The sequence below is a fragment of the Hevea brasiliensis genome, chromosome 16, assembly GCF_030052815.1.
Source record: "Hevea brasiliensis isolate MT/VB/25A 57/8 chromosome 16, ASM3005281v1, whole genome shotgun sequence".
NCBI lineage: Eukaryota > Viridiplantae > Streptophyta > Magnoliopsida > Malpighiales > Euphorbiaceae > Hevea > Hevea brasiliensis.
The window spans coordinates 59,980,938-59,999,188 of NC_079508.1; the positions used below are offsets into that span (position 1 = coordinate 59,980,938).

Sequence of the window (18,251 nt, forward strand, 5' to 3'; positions counted from 1 at the left end):
CTTTAAAATGTTTTATAATCAAACCTTAATTAATTACAATGAGAAACTTTCAATCTTATTAATTAGAATGATCAACATTAAGAAGGCCAATCCACTAGAAAAGGATTTTTTTTAATTGATAATTATATTAATATTTTAATTTTAAATCATAAATTTAAATTTTTAAATAAGAGTAATTATAACTAAAATTTAAAATGTGTTGCAGCAACATGTAGAGTATTAAATAATTAATTGAATTCATTCTTTTTTTTTTATAATAAAATGCATTGATTATAATTATGTTTTTAAAAATTTTTAAATTAATTTTAAAATTTGACTACTATTAAAATTTAGATATGTGATTTAAAATTAAAATATGTAAATATAATTATCGAATAATAAAAAGATTTTTTTTTTTAATTCAATAAACTTATTAAAAATTATGTAGTGGTTTGGCGACCACAGCATAACTTTCAATCACAAAACTTTAAACTTCATGCCTAACGCGAAAAAAGAACAAATATTAATATTTTATTATTTACATATAATGACAAAATTCCCACCACAAACTTTTTTCTCCATGAATCACAATCAAACCTTGGTCTAGAATTTATAAGAATACTGACACAGTCCTCACTCCTCACTGGCTCCTACTTCTTGTTGCTTAATCTCTGATCGGATAAAATGGTGGTGAAGGTGTACGGCACTGTCTATGCTTCTCCGAAGCGAGCGAGGGTATCGAACCTGAAGCTGTTTCTGTGGATCTCATCAAAGGAGAGCATCGAAGCCCTAAATATCTCAAGTTACAGGTTTGGGATTTTGTTTGTTTCGTTGTTTATATATACATTTATATTCATTTTGGAGTTTTTTCGCTCTGAATTTTCATTTAATTCTTCTCAATTTTTCTTTTTCTCAATGTTTCTTCTCAATTCAAGCCGTTCGGAGCAGTTTCTGTAATTCAAGATGGAGATTGCACTTTCTATAGTAATTAATCATTGATAATCCTTGGAAAAAAAAGTCATCGATAATCCTCTATCAATTTAAGATGGAGATGTAGTTTAGCAATAGCATATTGCACGTTTAAATGTCTAATATTTCTTTAATGAATTTTTTTTCTTTTATAATCTTAACGAAGTTAGTATAATAGAGTTAAATTATAAAATATTAATTTTTATATTAAATTTAGTGAGGTTTTATTAAGTACTTTATGAATATTTCTTTTCTTACAATAAGGTGAGATTTATTTTTCATAATATATATATATAAATATTTAATTAAATAATTATTAAATTTATTTTTATACAAAATCGAATTTACGTTAATTATTAAATTTTAGATTTCTAAAGTCCAAAATATAAAAAAGAACTATACATTCGAATCTTAATTAGAGTGTTATAAAAATATATTAATGTATTAATTTAAGGTATTATTTTATAACTTAGGGATTAGTGTCATTAGTTTGCTTTTTTTTTTTTGAACTATTTGCTTTATGTTTATTTAATATATAAATGTCACGACCCAACCTATGGGCCGGACCGACACTAGAACCTGGGTCAGCCTAAAGCCCCCGAGGCCCGTAGTAAGCCTTAACTATTCATTTACCCAACTCTAAGGCCCATTTGGGCCCAATTTCAAGAAAACAAACGGACAGAGTCTGGCCATAAAATGGACTTACCAACGGAGAGTTTTCGACTCACCCGACCTGTAAACACAATATATAGTCAATTGGGGAGCTCAGCTCACCCTCCACATACTCAGCAACATAATAATAAATGGGAGCTCAGCTCCCTCATCCAATCCATCAAACATGCATATCATTATACGTTTACAGGTCCAACATGATAATAATATTACAGACCATAATCAAATAAATACTTCTAACACATGCGGAAATTCTAGGAGTAAATAAAATTACACAAATATTGATAAACAACCTGCGAAGGAGAAAAGCAGATTAACCAAAATAAAATCCTCCTGTAGCCTGAAAAAATATTGAACAGGAGTGAGCGTTCGACTCAGAGAGTAAAATATCAATTTTAACCATAATCTCTATAACTATCTAAAACTAATGCAACCTGTGGAATGAAGTGCAACATCAGCAATAAATTCACATCATAGCATCAAAAAGGTAATTTGGAGCACTCACGCACCCTGTAGCATCAATCATAACATATGGGAGCTGATCCCTATCTGACTCTCTTAAATCCAACTGGTGCCGTGAAGAACTCAAGCCGGACTTTCGCTTAATAAGCCAAATCGAGGGTCCCAGCGAAGAACTCAAGCCGTGACTACCCCTCGAAGGATCGGGTCCCAGCGAAGAACTCAAGCCGTGACTACCCGTCCTATCCATAGTCCACACCACATCACACGCACGCCAACGCACGCACACTGCTCCAAATTACCACAACAACATCATGGCACTTTAACATTTATCAATGCATCATAAATCGTGCCTAGAGTTTAACTACATAAATATATGCATATAAGTGATGCATGGGCATGTTGAACATATAAGAATATCGAAATTACAATTAAAATTAATATTTTACTCACAGACTTGACGACAATCATTGAGGCGGCTGGGCGGAGGAAGAAGGCTGTCCCGGCTCACCTAACAATTATATTACAATTATTGAATACAATTTGATTCAATACAAATAAAGAAAAAGACCAATTACGTCCTAAGTCGTGCCGAAAATCCGGCAGAGTCTCCCCTATACCTAGGACCTACCCAACCTGCAAAAGGGTTCAAAACACACTTCTATACTCACAATCCATATATCCACAACTCAATCACATCACACAGCCCCTCCTGGGCCCATCAAATCAATCATCCATCACAATATGTAAAATTTCAATTTAGTCCCTATAATTGACCATTTTTGCAAAAACTGCCCAAATCAGCTCTAAAAATTCTAAAACTTTGCACCGTGGTCCTTAGCAATATTACTAAGCTATTGCAAAAAGAATCGTAATTTTCTAAGCTACCACGAATATCTTACGGATTTTTAATCCTATTTAAGCACTAGAAAATTACGTAAAAACAAGGTTCGGGTTTACCTTTGCCGATTCCAACTTCGGGAACGCGCTCGGGACGTCTGACAATGGGGGGCTAGCCAAAACCTCAGTCCAATTCGGAGACTTTTCCAGAATCGGTCCGTTCGGCGAAATTTGCAAACCCGGTCAACTGTCGAATTTCCGCGAATCGAGGATACCTACACGAAGCCCATAACACGGGGGTTAATACATAAATTTTTCAGAATTTTCTAAGCTCATTAAATGCTCAGAAAAACACTGCGAAGTTTCGTGGGACCCACCGAAAAACGGTGTCAGAAAAATTCAAAATTTATGTCGTTGCGAAGCTCTCGACGAGTGGAGCGTGCTGGTAGCCTCAGTTTTCTCGTGGGATTCACGGTTTTCGAGAAATCTAGCCCAAAAGTGGAAATGGGCTAAAATCTTCCCGAGCAAAAATCGGACAAATCGCTCGATGGATTTCGGCGTTCTTGGTGTCTATGGAAAGCTCTCGCCGAGTAGATGATTTTAGACACAAGACCGGTCAATTGGTGGCGGATCGGATTTGGCCGAGAAGCCGAAGCGGCGCGCGGGCTGCGCGTCCCTTCAAGGCCGTTTTCCGTTCGGCGTGGCCGGCCGTGGGAAGAAGGCCGAGGTGGGCGCCGCGAGGTGGAGACGCAGGGAGGCGGCCAGGCAGGAGGGAGGAGAGAGAAAAGAGAGAGAGAAGGGGAGAGGGTCGTCGCGCGCGGGAGGGAGGAGAAAAAGAGAAGAAGACCGGTCCGATTCGACCGGTCCGATCCGGTCTGGTTTGATTCGGCCTGTTCGATTCGAAATACAAAATTTTGAATTTTTACTCTGCCTCGGGACCGAAAACGAGGTCCAAAAATTCTGAAAAATTCGGAAAACTTCGAGAAAAATACGTAGACTCCAAATATATTTTTAGTTTTGCCACGTGGTCTTTAAATTAATTTTTAAAAATCATCAAAGTTTATATTTTCGGAAAATCGAACCCGATTTTTTTAAAATCCGAAAAATAAAAAAAAAATTCCTAAAATTTAAATAAAATTAAAATACCAAAAATGCTCATAAAATTTAAAATTTTGGGGTGTTACATTCTTCCCCCCTTACAGAAAATTCGTCCTCGAATTTTACACAAGGCAGAATAAAGCACATGATTATACATTGAACAGATAAGGGTACTTGCTACGCATGTCCCGTTCGACTCCAGTGCACTCTTCCACCAGTGACTCCTCTACAAAACCTTAACCATAGGGATCTGTTTTGATCTCAGCTGTCTCACTTGGTAGTCCACTATGGCTACAGGCTGCTCCTCAAATGTCAAGCTCTATTTTAGCTCTATCACATCCGGCTGCAGTACATGAGAAGGATCGGGAATGTATTTCCTGAGCATGGAGATGTGAAACACGGGATGAACGTGAGAGAGGTTGGGTGGTAGCTCCAACCGGTAGGCAACTGCTCCAACTCTATCAGTAACCTCAAAAGGTCCGATATACCGAGGTGCCAACTTGCCCTTCTTTCCAAATCTCATGACTCCCTTCATTGGAGAAACCTTCAGAATACATAGTCGCCATGCAAACTCCACATCCCTCCGTCTGGGTGCATAACTCTTACATCTCATCAAAGCCGTCCTCGATCGTTCCTCGATTAAAGGAACTACCTCAAGTGTACTTGCACTAGGTCTACATCATGCACCTTCGCTTCCCCATTTACATCCAACACAGAGGAGACCTACACTTTCTTCCATATAATGCCTCATAGGGTGCCATCCCTATCTTTGGAGTGGTAGCTTGTTGTTGTAGGCAAACTCCACCAAAGCTAAGCTCATCCCATTGACCTCCAAAATCCAAGACACTCATGCGAAGCATGTCTTCGATGTTTGGATTGTCCTTTCAATTTGTCCGCATGCGAGGGTGGAAAGCCGTCTTGAAGTTCAAGCGTGTGCCAAGTGCCTCTGCAACTTTCTCCAAAAGCAGAAGTGAATCGGGGCCCTGCCGGATATTATGGAAGCCGAAACTCCATGCAATCGACTATTTCTCGAATGTAGAGCGGGCATCTTGTGCCACAGTATGTAGTCTTCTGAGGCAAGAAGTGAGCTGATTTGGTTAGACGGTCTACAATTACCCATATCGAGTCATATCCTCGCGTGGTACGAGGCATCCCAGTCACAAAATCCATAGTGATAATTTCCCACTTCCATTCTGGGATAGGGAGCTCTTGCCGCTTCCCTGCCGGTCTCTGGTGTTCAAACTTCACCTTCTGACAAGTCAAGCACTTGGACACAAAGTCTGCTATGTCTCTCTTCATGCCATTCCACCAGTAGCTATCTTTCACATCATGGTACATTTTGGTAGAACCTGGGTGGACGCTGTACAGTGTGCAGTGTGCCTCTCGCATGATTTCATTCCTGAGGTTGTCCACATCGGGCACACATATCCTAGAACCTTGCACTAGGGCGCCATCATTGGCAAATCCAAACTCACCACCTTCACCTTGCTGTACTCTTTCTATAATCTTCATCAGTTGTTGGTCTCTGTGCTGGGAAACTCTAACTCTGTCCTTCAAGTCTGGCCTCACTGAAAAGTGAGCCCACAATAACCCCTCATCTGAAAGATCTAGGATTAAACCTTGATCCATCAACTCATGTACCTCCTGAATCAATGGTCTCTTCTCTACTGAAATGTGCGCCAAACTGCCAGAAGATTTTCTGCTCAAGGCATCTGCCACAACATTGGCCTTTCCAGGGTGGTACTGGATGGTGCAATCATAGTCTTTCAGAAGCTCCATCCATCTCCTCTGTCTCAAGTTTAAATCCCTCTGTTGGAAGATGTACTTCAAGCTCTTGTGGTCGGTGTATATCTCGCACACTTCACCATACAGATAGTGTCTCCAAATCTTTAGTGCAAAGATTACAGCCGCCATTTCCAAATCATGGGTGGGGTAGTTCTGCTCATGCCTCTTCAGCTGCCTTGAAGCATAAGCCACTACCTTTCCATTCTGCATCAAGACACACCCTAGGCCAACTCTGGAGGCGTCACAATACACGGTGTATCCTTCACCACTCACAGGTAGTGTCAACACAGGGGCAGTGGTTAGACACTCCTTAAGCTTCTGGAAACTCACTTCACAGTCATCTGTCCAAATGAATGGAACATTCTTCCTGGTCAACTTAGTTAGGGGAGCCGCTATCCTGGAGAAATCTTGTACAAAATACCTATAGTAGCCAGCTAAACCCAGAAAACTTCGCACCTCAGTGACTGTTGTAGGCCTAAGCCAATCAGTTACAGCTTCAATTTTCTTGGGATCCACTTGAATGCCGTCACTAGAAACCACGTGTCCCAAGAATGAGATGCTTTCTAGCCAAAATTCACATTTTGAAAATTTGGCATATAGCTGGTGCTCCCTCAACGTCTGCAACACCATCCTCAAGTGCCACACGTGTTCTTCCTCGGTCCAAGAGTATACCAGAATGTCATCTATGAATACAATGACAAAACGGTCCAAAAATGGTTTGAACACCCTGTTCATCAAGTCCATGAAGGCTGCTGGTGCATTAGTGAGTCCAAAAGACATCACCAAGAACTCATAATGACCATATCTTGTCCTGAAAGCCGTTTTGGACACGTCCTCATTCCTGATTCTCAACTGATGGTAGCCTGATCGCAGGTCTATCTTGAAAAAGAATCTAGCTCCTTGGAGCTGATCAAACAAATCATCGATCCGAGGAAGTGGATACTTGTTCTTCACAGTCACCTTGTTCAGCTGTCTGTAGTCAATACACAACCTCAATGACCCATCCTTCTTTCTCACAAATAAAACAGGAGCGCCCAAGGTGAAGTACTCGGACGTATGAAACCCTTGTCCAAAAGCTCCTGTAGTTGCTCCTTTAACTCTTTCAATTCTGCTGGTGCCATCCTGTAAGGTGGCATTGATATGGGGTTTGTACCCGGCACAACATCAATGCAAAACTCTATTTCCCTTCCTGGTGGCAACCCTGGAAGCTCCTCTGGGAAGACATCCATAAATTCTCTGACAACAGGAACATTTTCCATGCTGACACCTTCTACAGATGTATCTCTCACCAATGCCAAATACCCTTGGCATCCACGCCTCAACATTTTTCTGGCACTAATTGCTGACACCAAGTTATATGGAGCTACGCTCCTGTCACCGTCAAAGCTAAACTCTTCCACACCAGGTATGTGGAAATACACATTTTTGTTCCTGCAGTCTAAAGTGGCATAATGAGTTGCCAACCAATCCATCCCCAAAATTACATCAAAGTCCATTACTGGTAGAGGAACCAAGTCTGCTGGGAGGATCTTTCCATCCACTACTACTGGGCTACCCGGAAAAACTATATCTACATCTATGTTGTCACTAAGTGGGGTAGCTACCGACAAAGGGCATTCTAAAGTTGTAGGGTTTCTACCCAACCTCATGGCAAACACAGGGGAGACAAATGAGTGCGTAGCATCCAAATCTATCAAAACACGAGCCTCATAAGAACAGACCAGAAGAATACCTGCCACAACTGCATTGGAAGCCTGAGCATCCTAGTGGGTCAGGGTGAAAACCCGAGTTTGACCCTACCCGTAACCACGATCATCGACTTCTACCTCTGATCCGCCTCCAAATCCACGTCCCCCTTGTCCTCGGCCTGTTGTAGGCCCATCGCCATGTTGGAAGTACCGGATACAATCGGCGAGGAACATTTGCAATGAACCACTGTGACCCCATCGTGGCTCAGCAGGGCATTCTCTAGCAAAGTGACCGGGTTGGCCACACACAAGCATACTCTGATCCCATCAAACAAGGTCTGAATGTCCTCTTCCACACTGTGCACAAGGTGCCAAGGAGGATCTGAACTGGACCAGGCTGCATGTACTGAGCTGTGACCACTTTCTGGATCCGTACCAGTGCGAATCCTCGAGGTTTGTGTCTAAAACCACTCTTCTTGTTCCTACTTCTTCCTCTCTGTAATTATTCGCCACCAGCATGCGGAGTACCCATGGAAGGGACACCTGAGGAACCCTCTGCTCTGTTTTTCTTGGCTCTCCCGCTGTCATCCGCAGCATAGCTGATCTCTATCTGTCTAGCTCAATCAACTACCACGTCAAAAGACTGATCAGACATCATGGCTAGGTTCGCATACCTCCTGTCAAGCCCCCTTAGGAATCTCTTCACCTTCATAGTTTCTGTAGCTACTGCTGCAGGGGCATATCTGCTCAATTCCAGAAATTCTGTAGCATATTCGTCTACAGACCTGCCATTCTGTCTTAAGGTCTCAAAGGCCCACTGCTTCTAATCTCTGAAGCTTTTTGGCACAAACCGATTGATAAAAAGTTCCACAAACTGAGCCCATGTCAAACCCTCCATCCGGGGTAACACGTAGTCATTCATCCATTGTCTAGGCATAGGCCCCATGACATGCTGCATACACTCTATCAATCTTCTATTAGTCAACTGTAATTCTGTTCCTGCCTGTCTGCAGGAATCCAAAAATCGATATGCATCGTCTGACACATCATAGGTACCAGGCACCAACTTCTTGAAATTTATGATCTGTTTGTAAGATTCCTCTCTTGGTGCGGTGGACTGCTGCTGCTGTGGAGGGTGGACCATATACTGCGCCATCATGTCGATGGTTCTCTGTGAACCCGGCTAGAGTAGGCGCCATGGGGTCCATGGGACCTGTGCCATAAGGGCGATCTGTCTTGGGGTGGCTGCTCCTCTTGAGCGACTCTAGGCCTCCTACCCGCCTCCTGGCAAAGCGCCTCATCTGTCTTGACACCTCGTCGGGCACATCTGTTACAGTGCGATGGCGGCTCTCACCTTCTACGCATTTTCCTAAAATTCAAGACATTAGCCCACAAAAATTCAAAGCGCTCATTACATGACTCTATGGACTCATATTTATACATAACATATGGAGCAGAAACTAGAAGCAAAGATGACAATGCAAGACGAATGTGGACCCTATATTTCCGCATGTGACTCCTAATAGACTCTTCCCAACACTTTAGACAACATTCCCTAAGAATCTGGAGCCTAAGCTCTGATACCACATTTGTCACGACCCAACTTATGGGCGGCCAAGACTAGGACACAGGCCACCTAAAGCCCCGAGGCCCGTAGTAAGCCTTAACTATTCATTTACCCAACTCTAAGGCCCATTTGGGCCCAATTTCAAGAAAACAAGCGGACAGTCAGGCCATAAAATGGACTTACCAACGGGGAGTTTTCGACTCACCCGACCTGTAAACACAATATATAGTCAATTGGGGAGCTCAGCTCACCCTCCACATACTCATCAACATAATAATAAATGGGAGCTCAGCTCCCTCATCCAATCCATCAAACATGCATATCATTATACGTTTACAGGTCCAACATGATAATAATATTACAGACTATAATCAAATAAATACTTCTAACACATGCGGAAATTCTAGGAGTAAATAAAATTACACAAATATTGATAAACAACCTGCGAAGGAGAAAAGAAGGTTAACCAAAATAAAATCCTCCTGTAGCCTGAAAAAATATTGAACAGGAGTGAGCGTTCGACTCAGAGAGTAAAATATCAATTTTAACCATAATCTCTATAACTATCTAAAACTAATGCAACCTGTGGAATGAAGTGCAACATCAGCAATAAATTCACATCATAGCATCAAAAAGGTAATTTAGAGCACTCACGCACCCTGTAGCATCAATCATAACATATGGGAGCTGATCCCCTATCTGACTCTCTTAAATCCAACACAGTGCGTGAAGAACTCAAGCCGGACTTTCGCTTAATAAGCCAAATCGAGGGTCCCAGCGAAGAACTCAAGCCGTGACTACCCCTCGAAGGATCGGGTCCTAGCGAAGAACTCAAGCCGTGACTACCCGTCCTATCCATAGTCCACACCACATCACACGCACGCCAACGCACGCACACTGCTCCAAATTACCACAACAACATCATGGCACTTTAACATTTATCAATGCATCATAAATCATGCATAGAGTTTAACTACATAAATATATGCATATAAGTGATGCATGGGCATATTGAACATATAATAATATCAAAATTACAATTAAAATTAATATTTTACTCACAGACTTGACGACAATCACTGTGGCGGCTGGGCGGAGGAAGAAGGTTGTCCCGGCTCACCTGACAATTATATTACAATTATTTAATACAATTTAACTCAATACAAAAAAAGAAAAAGACCAATTACGTCCTAAGTCGTGCCGAAAATCCGGCAGAGTCTCCCCTATATCTAGGACCTACCCAACCTGTAAAAGGGTTCAAAACACACTTCTATACTCACAATCCATATATCCACAACTCAATCACATCATACAGCCTCTCCTGGGCCCATCAAATCAATCATCCATCACAATATGTAAAATTTCAATTTAGTCCCTATAATTGACCATTTTTGCAAAAACTGCCCAAATCAGCTTTAAAAATTCTAAAACTTTGCACCGCGGTCCTTAGCAATATTACTAAGCTATTGCAAAAAGAATCGTAATTTTCTAAGCTACCACGAATATCTTACGGATTTTTAATCCTATTTAAGCACTAGAAAATTACGTAAAAACAAGGTTCGGGTTTACCTTTGCCGATTCCGACTTCGGGAACGCGCTCGGGACGTCTGACAATGGGGGACTAGCCAAAACCTCGGTCCAATTCGGAGACTTTTCCGGTAACGGGTCTGTCTGGCCCGAAATTTGCAGACCCGGTCAACTGTCGAATTTCCGCGAATCGAGGATACCTACACGAAGCCCATAACACGGGGGTTAGTACATAAATTTTTCAAAATTTTCTAAGCTCATTAAATGCTCGGAAAAACACTGCGAAGTTCCGTGGAACCCACCGAAAAACGGTGTCGGAAAAATTCGAAATTTATGTCGTTGCGAAGCTCTCGACGAATGGAGCGTGCTGGTAGCCTCGGTTTTCTCGTGGGATTCACGATTTTCGAGAAATCTAGCCCAAAAGTCGAAATGGGCTAAAATCTTCCCGAGCAAAAATCGGACAAACCGCTCGATGGATTTCGGCGTTCTTGGTGTCTATGGAAAGCTCTCGCCGAGTAGATGATTTTAGACACAAGACTCGGTCCAATTGGTGGCCGGATTTGGCCGGAGAAGCCGAAACGGCGCGCGCGCTGCGCGTCCCTTCCAAGGCCGTTTTCCGGCGTTCCAGGCGGCGGCCGGCCGTGGGGAAGGGCCGAGGTGGGGCGCCGGCGAGGTGGGGACGCAGGGGAGGCGGCGGCGCGGCAAGGGGAGGAGGGAGGAGAGAGAAAAGAGAGAGAGAAGGGGAGAGGGTCGTCGCGCGCGGGAGGGAGGAGAAAAAGAGAAGAAGACCGGTCCGATTCGATCGGTCCGATCCGGTCCGGTTCGATTCGGCCGGTTCGATTCGAAATACAAAATTTTGAATTTTTACTCTGCCTCGGGACCGAAAACGAGGTCCAAAAATTCCGAAAAAATTTCAGAAAACTCAGAAAAATACGTAGACTCCAAATATATTTTTAGTTTTGCCACGTGGTCTTTAAATTAATTTTTAAAAATCATCAAAGTTTATATTTTCGAAAAATCGAATCCGATTTTTTTAAAATCCGAAAAATAAAAAAAAAATTTCTAAAATTTAAATAAAATTAAAATACCAAAAATACTCATAAAATTTAAAATTTTGGGGTGTTACAATAAAAGAGTAGTGGCATAGTCTGAATATATATTAAATTTGGAAGACTCATGTTTAACTCTGTCCTTCCCATTAAATTTAATAGATAAAATTTAAAATTTAATCGAAGAAAGTACTTCTTTAAGAGCTTTATACCAAAAAAAAAACAGTAATAATAATTCAGAAACAAACTAATGGATTAGGCATTACACAACGAATGAAAAACATTTTAAACTGTTATTTTAATAATATATATTTTTTCGGATTCAAATAGTTGATTTTTTTTTTCCATGAACACCTACGCTTTGCTACGGTAGGCAGAAAATTTTATGGCTAAATTTATATCCATGGCCTACTAAATGGAGTTGACTTGTTATAACCTTAATTTTTTTTTAATAAATTGAATATTTTCATAATAATTTAATATAAATTGATTGATAACTAAATATACGTGTTTCGCATATACTAAAAAATGTTAAAAAGTCAAAAATGACCCATAGGATCTCTCTCTCTCTCTCTCTCGGCTTTCTCCTCCCATCACCGCTTTTACCCTTGACAATCACCCTTAGGCATAGCTAAGCCTCCAACTATTTTTGTAAATATTTTAATAATATAAAATTTAATATTTTATTAATTTTTTTATTAATTTCTTTAAATATTTATAAAAAAAAAATTTAAATACATAGAATAAATTTTATTTTTTTTTTAAACTGACTCTCTTAAGTTTTCTATTTACCTTTAATAATATATAATTTATATATTATAATTTAAATATTAAAATTATTTAATTATCATTAAATAAATGTGAAATTTAATTAAAAATTAATTATTTAAACTTTATATTTATAAATTAAAATTATTTTCTATGTTTATTTTTCTCTTCCTTTTTTTTAATGGGTATATATATATATATATATATTTTTTTTTTCTTTCTCATTTTACTTTTTTTCTTTTATTTCATTTAAATTAAAAATAGATTTTATTTAAATATACATAAGTAGATAAAATTATTGATATCAAATCTCATGTAAATTTTAGATTGATCAATTTAAATATACATTTATTTTATATGATATATTAACTTTGTTGTTTTATTAATCTTTAATTTTCATTTTTATTTAATTTTAATGGTTATTATTTTTTTAATCTCATGTTATTATGCCATATAATTTAACCATTTGGGTATATATATATATATATAGCTTTGATTCAATGAATTTTATATAAGAATTTAATACAATACTTTGATACAAGCTGATTTTTAATTTTTAAAATAATATTATTTTTATTATAAAATTATATAATAATTAAAATTATAATTTAATAATACTTATATTTATTATAAATATTTTGTTATAATTTTTTTAAATAAATAAACAATTCTTGTAATTTTATATTTTGTGTTTTTTTATTTACTATGTATTTTGGACGCTTAAACCTTGCATATGTTGCTTCTCCTTTGGGTAGCTTTCTCTTCAAGCACTCTTTCTTCTTTCCCAAATCAACTTCCTAAGTATAAGAAAAAATCTCCCGAAGTAGTAGGCAAGAAGCAAGGTGTATATATATATATATATATATATATTATGATTAGCTTGAACTTCTCAATAAAATTTTCTTAACTCCGCCCTGCAATCACCTCTATGCCGCCACTTTTCTCTTTCATTTATCAACGAAATACAAAACCTAATTAAAGCAAATTAATACAGCATCGTTTACGCTTATCTTGATTTTAGACACTAATTTATGTGCGTATAATAATAATAATAATAATAATAATAATAATAATAATAATAATAATAATAATAATAATAATAAAAATAAATCTCTCTCTCTCTCTCTCTATCCTGCTTATGTAATCTCAACACACTTTCTTTTTCTCCTTAATTTGTTCATTTATTTTTCACTCGTTTCTTGTCTTCCTTTTCTAACTCTGATTTTTTGTTGATGTTTGTGTTTCAAATTTTGGGTTTTGAAAAATCTGATTTAGGTAAATTTGAAACTAAAATCATATCTTGTAGAGGAAGCTTTTAATTTCGTAATTCAATTTCAGATGGAGAAGTAATATTAATCTAAAAAATAAGATTAATTAATTATAGACCTAGACTTTGTAATTCAATTTTAATTATTAAGCGTATGAAGTTGTTTTCCAAGTAAAACACAGCTTCCACATTTCCAAGCCATTTAGTCACCAAAAATATTAATTTAAAAATGTTAAAAAAAAAAAATCAATCCATCTTTGATTTTATTATTCGAATGTGATATGTCAAAAAATATCTTTTACAACAATAACAAGAAAAGAACATTTAAAAAAAAAAAGAAATTGACATTAAATTTAATCTACGAAGTATGGCTATAATTAAATCAATTTTAATAATTTAATTATTATATTGATTTTATATAAATTTTATAATAAATATCTTTTAAGTGAATTAAGAATGAAAATTCAAATTTAAATTTATTAGATAAATAATATTTTTTTATTTTAAATTATGTTTATAATAAACTATAATATATTAAAAATTTTGGAAAAAAAAGGGGTATATGAAAATAACTGTTAGCTAGGTTTGAAATTAGGGAATAGGCTGTACATAGTCAAAGGGCGTGGTTACTCTCTTAGACTTGTGTGCCCCTGCGTGGGATCCACACTCCCTATTTTCAAAAACCCCATCTCACGTGTCTTTTACTTTCCAACCTTGTTATTATGATAATGATTTCCTTTTAAGGAAAGTGATTTTTTTTTATAAGTAAATTAAAAATAAAAAGAAAATTGAAACCACACAAAATTTAATTTCTTTTTTAAATTTATTGAACGAATTAAGGAGTTTGATTTTTCTTTTCTTATATAAACGCTCTTTCCTTGTCAAACGCTATTGTATATTTTTCTCATATTGATAAATCAAAAATTAATTTTTATACCAAACACACTTCCTCAATAGAAGTATTAATATCTTATGAGTTACATAACAAAATGCGACTCTTTTTTTTTATTATTATTATAGAAGTAAATAATTTTAAATCTTAAATAAATAGATAAAAGACTTAAAGGTTGATATCACTCCATTTTTCACACTTTAAAAGATAAAGAAAAATCGATTAGACTATTATGATTGACATATTATAAATATTATTGAAATTTATATTTTTATTATTAAAATAAAAAATGGATAGACTATCCCACTCTTATAGACATCCACTGTATACATATATCTTGAAAAAAATTTAAACATAAACTAATTAACAAAACTTAGTTTTGCCATAAATTTAAATTATAAAATTATATATTTAATAAATAAATCTTATTATATATTTATATTTTAAATTTACTCATATAATTTTTTTTTTCAGTAAACTCAATTTATTTTAAATTTAAAATAAATTAAGTTTACTGAAAAAAAAAATCATATGAGAAACTAGAAATATGTATGAAAAAAATGACGTGTTAACGCACGAACTACTTGTCAAATAATAATAATAACAACAAAATTAGCCAAGTCAAGAGGGGAGGACTTTTTCCAGGATGGTATTTATACTAATCAAAGTCTTGTCTTGACCAGAACGTTCATATTCCACCACATTATAATAATAATAATAATAATAATAATAATAATAATAATATAAGAAGCTTCTACTTTGACAGTGCAGCAGCTTAAACATGGTCCGATTCTGATACTCCACAGAGAGAAAGAGGGAGAGAAGAGATGGGTAGTACTTGTTTAGATAGAAATAATAAGGATGAGGAAGATGAGATGGATTCACTTCCAGGGTTCAGGTTTCATCCTACAGATGAAGAGCTTGTCGGGTTCTATTTGCGGCGGAAGGTGGAAAACAAACCCATCGCTCTTCAGCTTATCAAACAGATTGATATCTACAAATACGATCCCTGGGAGCTTCCAAGTAAGATCTCTTTTATCTTATGTAATTATCTCTATCTTTCATAAGATTACGGGGTATTTAAATTCCTAATTTCATAGCCATGCAGTATCATTTAACTAGCTTGCTAGATCAGTATATCGATCGTTTGATATTCCATGTATATATATATATATATTCTTGTGGTGGATCAGAAGCTAGTATTGTAGTGGGAGACAATAATAAAGAGTGGTACTTCTTCTGCATTAGAGGAAGAAAGTACAGGAACAGCGTAAGACCAAATAGAGTTACAGGATCTGGATTCTGGAAAGCCACTGGAATTGACAAGCCAATTTACTCCTCAATAAAAGAATCACAAGAATGCATTGGCCTCAAGAAATCTCTTGTATATTATCGTGGAAGTGCTGGAAAGGGAACTAAAACTGATTGGATGATGCATGAGTTTCGCCTTCCTCCCAACACAAAAACTGCGGCTACTGTTGCTCAACAAGCTGTGAGATGATCACCCCGCTTTAATTTCTTCTCATTTTTAATTTCATTGGTAAAAGATAACCAATTTTCATGTTGATTCATGCAGGAAGTTTGGACACTTTGTCGCATATTCAAGCGAATACCATCGTGCAAAAGGTACACACCTGTAGATTGGAAGCAGACAAAGAAGAAGCCAAACTCATCTGATATTTCAACTTCAAAAACATTCAGTGGCTTTGAATCTGAAAACAGCAGTGATCAGAAGCAAGTGATGAGTTTTGGAGAGTGTTTACCCTTGGTTCAACCAGATCAAAGAACAAACTTGTTCTTAGGTCAGCTTAACTCCATAACGCATCAAGCTTCCTTCCTAGCAGCTCACCCAAACTCGTGGAATCCAAATGCAGATGATTTCTTTGCAAATGGAAACTGGGATGAGCTAAGAACAGTGGTTGAGCAAGCCGTTGATCCGAAACCTTATGACTCTTAATCATAGATGGATGTAGAGAATTAATATTTCTTTGCCTTGTTTAGGATTTAGGAAGTACATTTCATATGTTCTATATCTTCTTTGTATTATCACTATACGTAGGCTGTGCCTTGCCATGGATACTAATTTCAGATAGGGACAATTAAATCCATGATGTATGTAACTTTTTCAATTTTGTGCCAATAATTTTTGAATCATTGGCGCTGAATATTTATTATATATACAGAGTTTTATCTTCTTTGTATTATTAATATTATCATCCCATAATTAATTCTTTGATTCTGAGAGGGCGGTGCCAAAAGAAAAGAAAAAAAAACTTTGAACATGTGAGTATCGGTACTTATTTGGTTGAAAAAATTTTCCAGCTTGGCTTTATCTTTGGAATCCTCCTCCGTTTGGGGTCAAGGTTGATGGCAGTGTTATGGGAGACTTGGTTCGCTCTTCAGATGGTAGGCGCCTTGGCTTGGTGGCTTTACCTTTAAACTTGGGATTTTGTTTCATTTCCATCTTGTTAGCTGAACTTGTTGCAATTAGAGAGGATCTTAACATTGTCTGGGGAGTGTTATTCTCAATTCAGATTCTTTATGCTGTTTGCTGCAGTTATTCAAGACTCTAGGTTGCAGATAGGCAAGTCTTGGTCCTGCTCAGTCATCCACTCAATTCGAGAAACATACTTTGCTGCTGATTGCCTTGCCCATCTGGGGCATTCTATTCCAATTAGCGTTCATCGTTGGCATAATCCTACTGAGGTGAGCTCATTCCAAGTTGCTGATTGTGTTTGGGGTGAGCTTCCTCGGGGCTAGTTTTCTGCTTTCTTATGTACCAAAAATATAAAAATTTAAATCTTTATTTGTTTAATGAAAATATATATATATATATAATTTTTTTAAAAAGGAATATTTTAAAAAAAGATATATTTTTAAAAATATTTTACATATTTTTTAACATTTAAAATACTTAAAAAAATAATTAACAAAAAATATTTTCTTAGTTTAAGAGAAATTATTTTTAAAATTTTGATAATCTTATTAAAAGGTAAATATATATATATATATATATATATATATATATATATATATATATATATATATATAAATTTATACTTTAATTTAATATTATAATCAAATAACGAAAAATATTTTTATTTTAATTAATATTTTTACTTATTGTATGAGTGACCAAGCCAAGCTTGACTAAGAGAATGATAATAAATCCATCGTGTAGGTTTCTTTTAAACTTTTTACCAATAAATTTCGGCCTGTAGCGAGGAATATTTACATACATAAAAACATTTACAAACTTTTAGACATTTTATTACTAGCTCCGTTAGGAAGAGGGCAGGCTTTGAAGTGAACGAGGCTTGAGAGTTTTCTTTTTCTTTTTCTTTTGGGAAGGGTTGGCAGGAGGAATGAAAAGAGATAAAAGAGAATATCAATTTTAGCTAATTTTGATTAATTGGACATAATTACAGTAAACCTTTAAAATTGAAATAAATTTACCAAAACTTAGGGAAAAGAAAAAAGGAAAAACTTAAATTTTCGCCACAAATTAACATCTTGTTTGGCATTACTGTTGAGAAAATCACTTATTTAAAATAAACTAGTTAGAGAGTATTAAAAAATAATTTAAAATTAAATTTGATAAATTTTAATCATGAGAACACTAAAATAATAAGATAGATTTTCTCAAACTGCTTGATGCTTTTAGCCAGAAAAGCCGTTTCAGCTCTCTAAA

General features: G+C 36.5%; 1 protein-coding gene and 1 long non-coding RNA gene across 2 annotated transcripts; one reads left to right on the forward strand and one right to left on the reverse strand.

Moving 5' to 3' along the window:
- Nucleotides 1–500: 500 nt before the first annotated feature.
- LOC110663466 (transcription factor JUNGBRUNNEN 1) lies at nt 501–16,736 on the forward strand. Its single transcript, XM_021822775.2, has 4 exons — nt 501–788; nt 15,327–15,583; nt 15,754–16,052; nt 16,137–16,736. Exons 2-4 carry the CDS (start codon nt 15,388–15,390, stop codon nt 16,515–16,517), a joined length of 876 nt encoding a protein of 291 aa, XP_021678467.2. The 5' UTR covers nt 501–788; nt 15,327–15,387; the 3' UTR covers nt 16,518–16,736.
- Nucleotides 10,070–11,597, reverse strand: LOC131174547 (uncharacterized). The gene is made up of 3 exons (XR_009144921.1): nt 10,887–11,597; nt 10,627–10,784; nt 10,070–10,177 (listed from the first exon to the last, which is right to left on the reverse strand). It is a non-coding gene; the product is annotated as an uncharacterized LOC131174547 (long non-coding RNA).
- Nucleotides 16,737–18,251: the final 1,515 nt, after the last annotated feature.

Bases quoted from the DNA above. Each gene is read 5' to 3' on its own strand.
- LOC110663466 (XM_021822775.2), top strand. From the start codon at position 15,388: ATGGGTAGTACTTGTTTAGATAGAAATAATAAGGATGAGGAAGATGAG. The intron at 15,584-15,753 runs GTAAGATCTCTT...GTGGTGGATCAG, and splicing joins CGATCCCTGGGAGCTTCCAA to AAGCTAGTATTGTAGTGGGA. The intron at 16,053-16,136 runs GTGAGATGATCA...TGATTCATGCAG, and splicing joins CTACTGTTGCTCAACAAGCT to GAAGTTTGGACACTTTGTCG.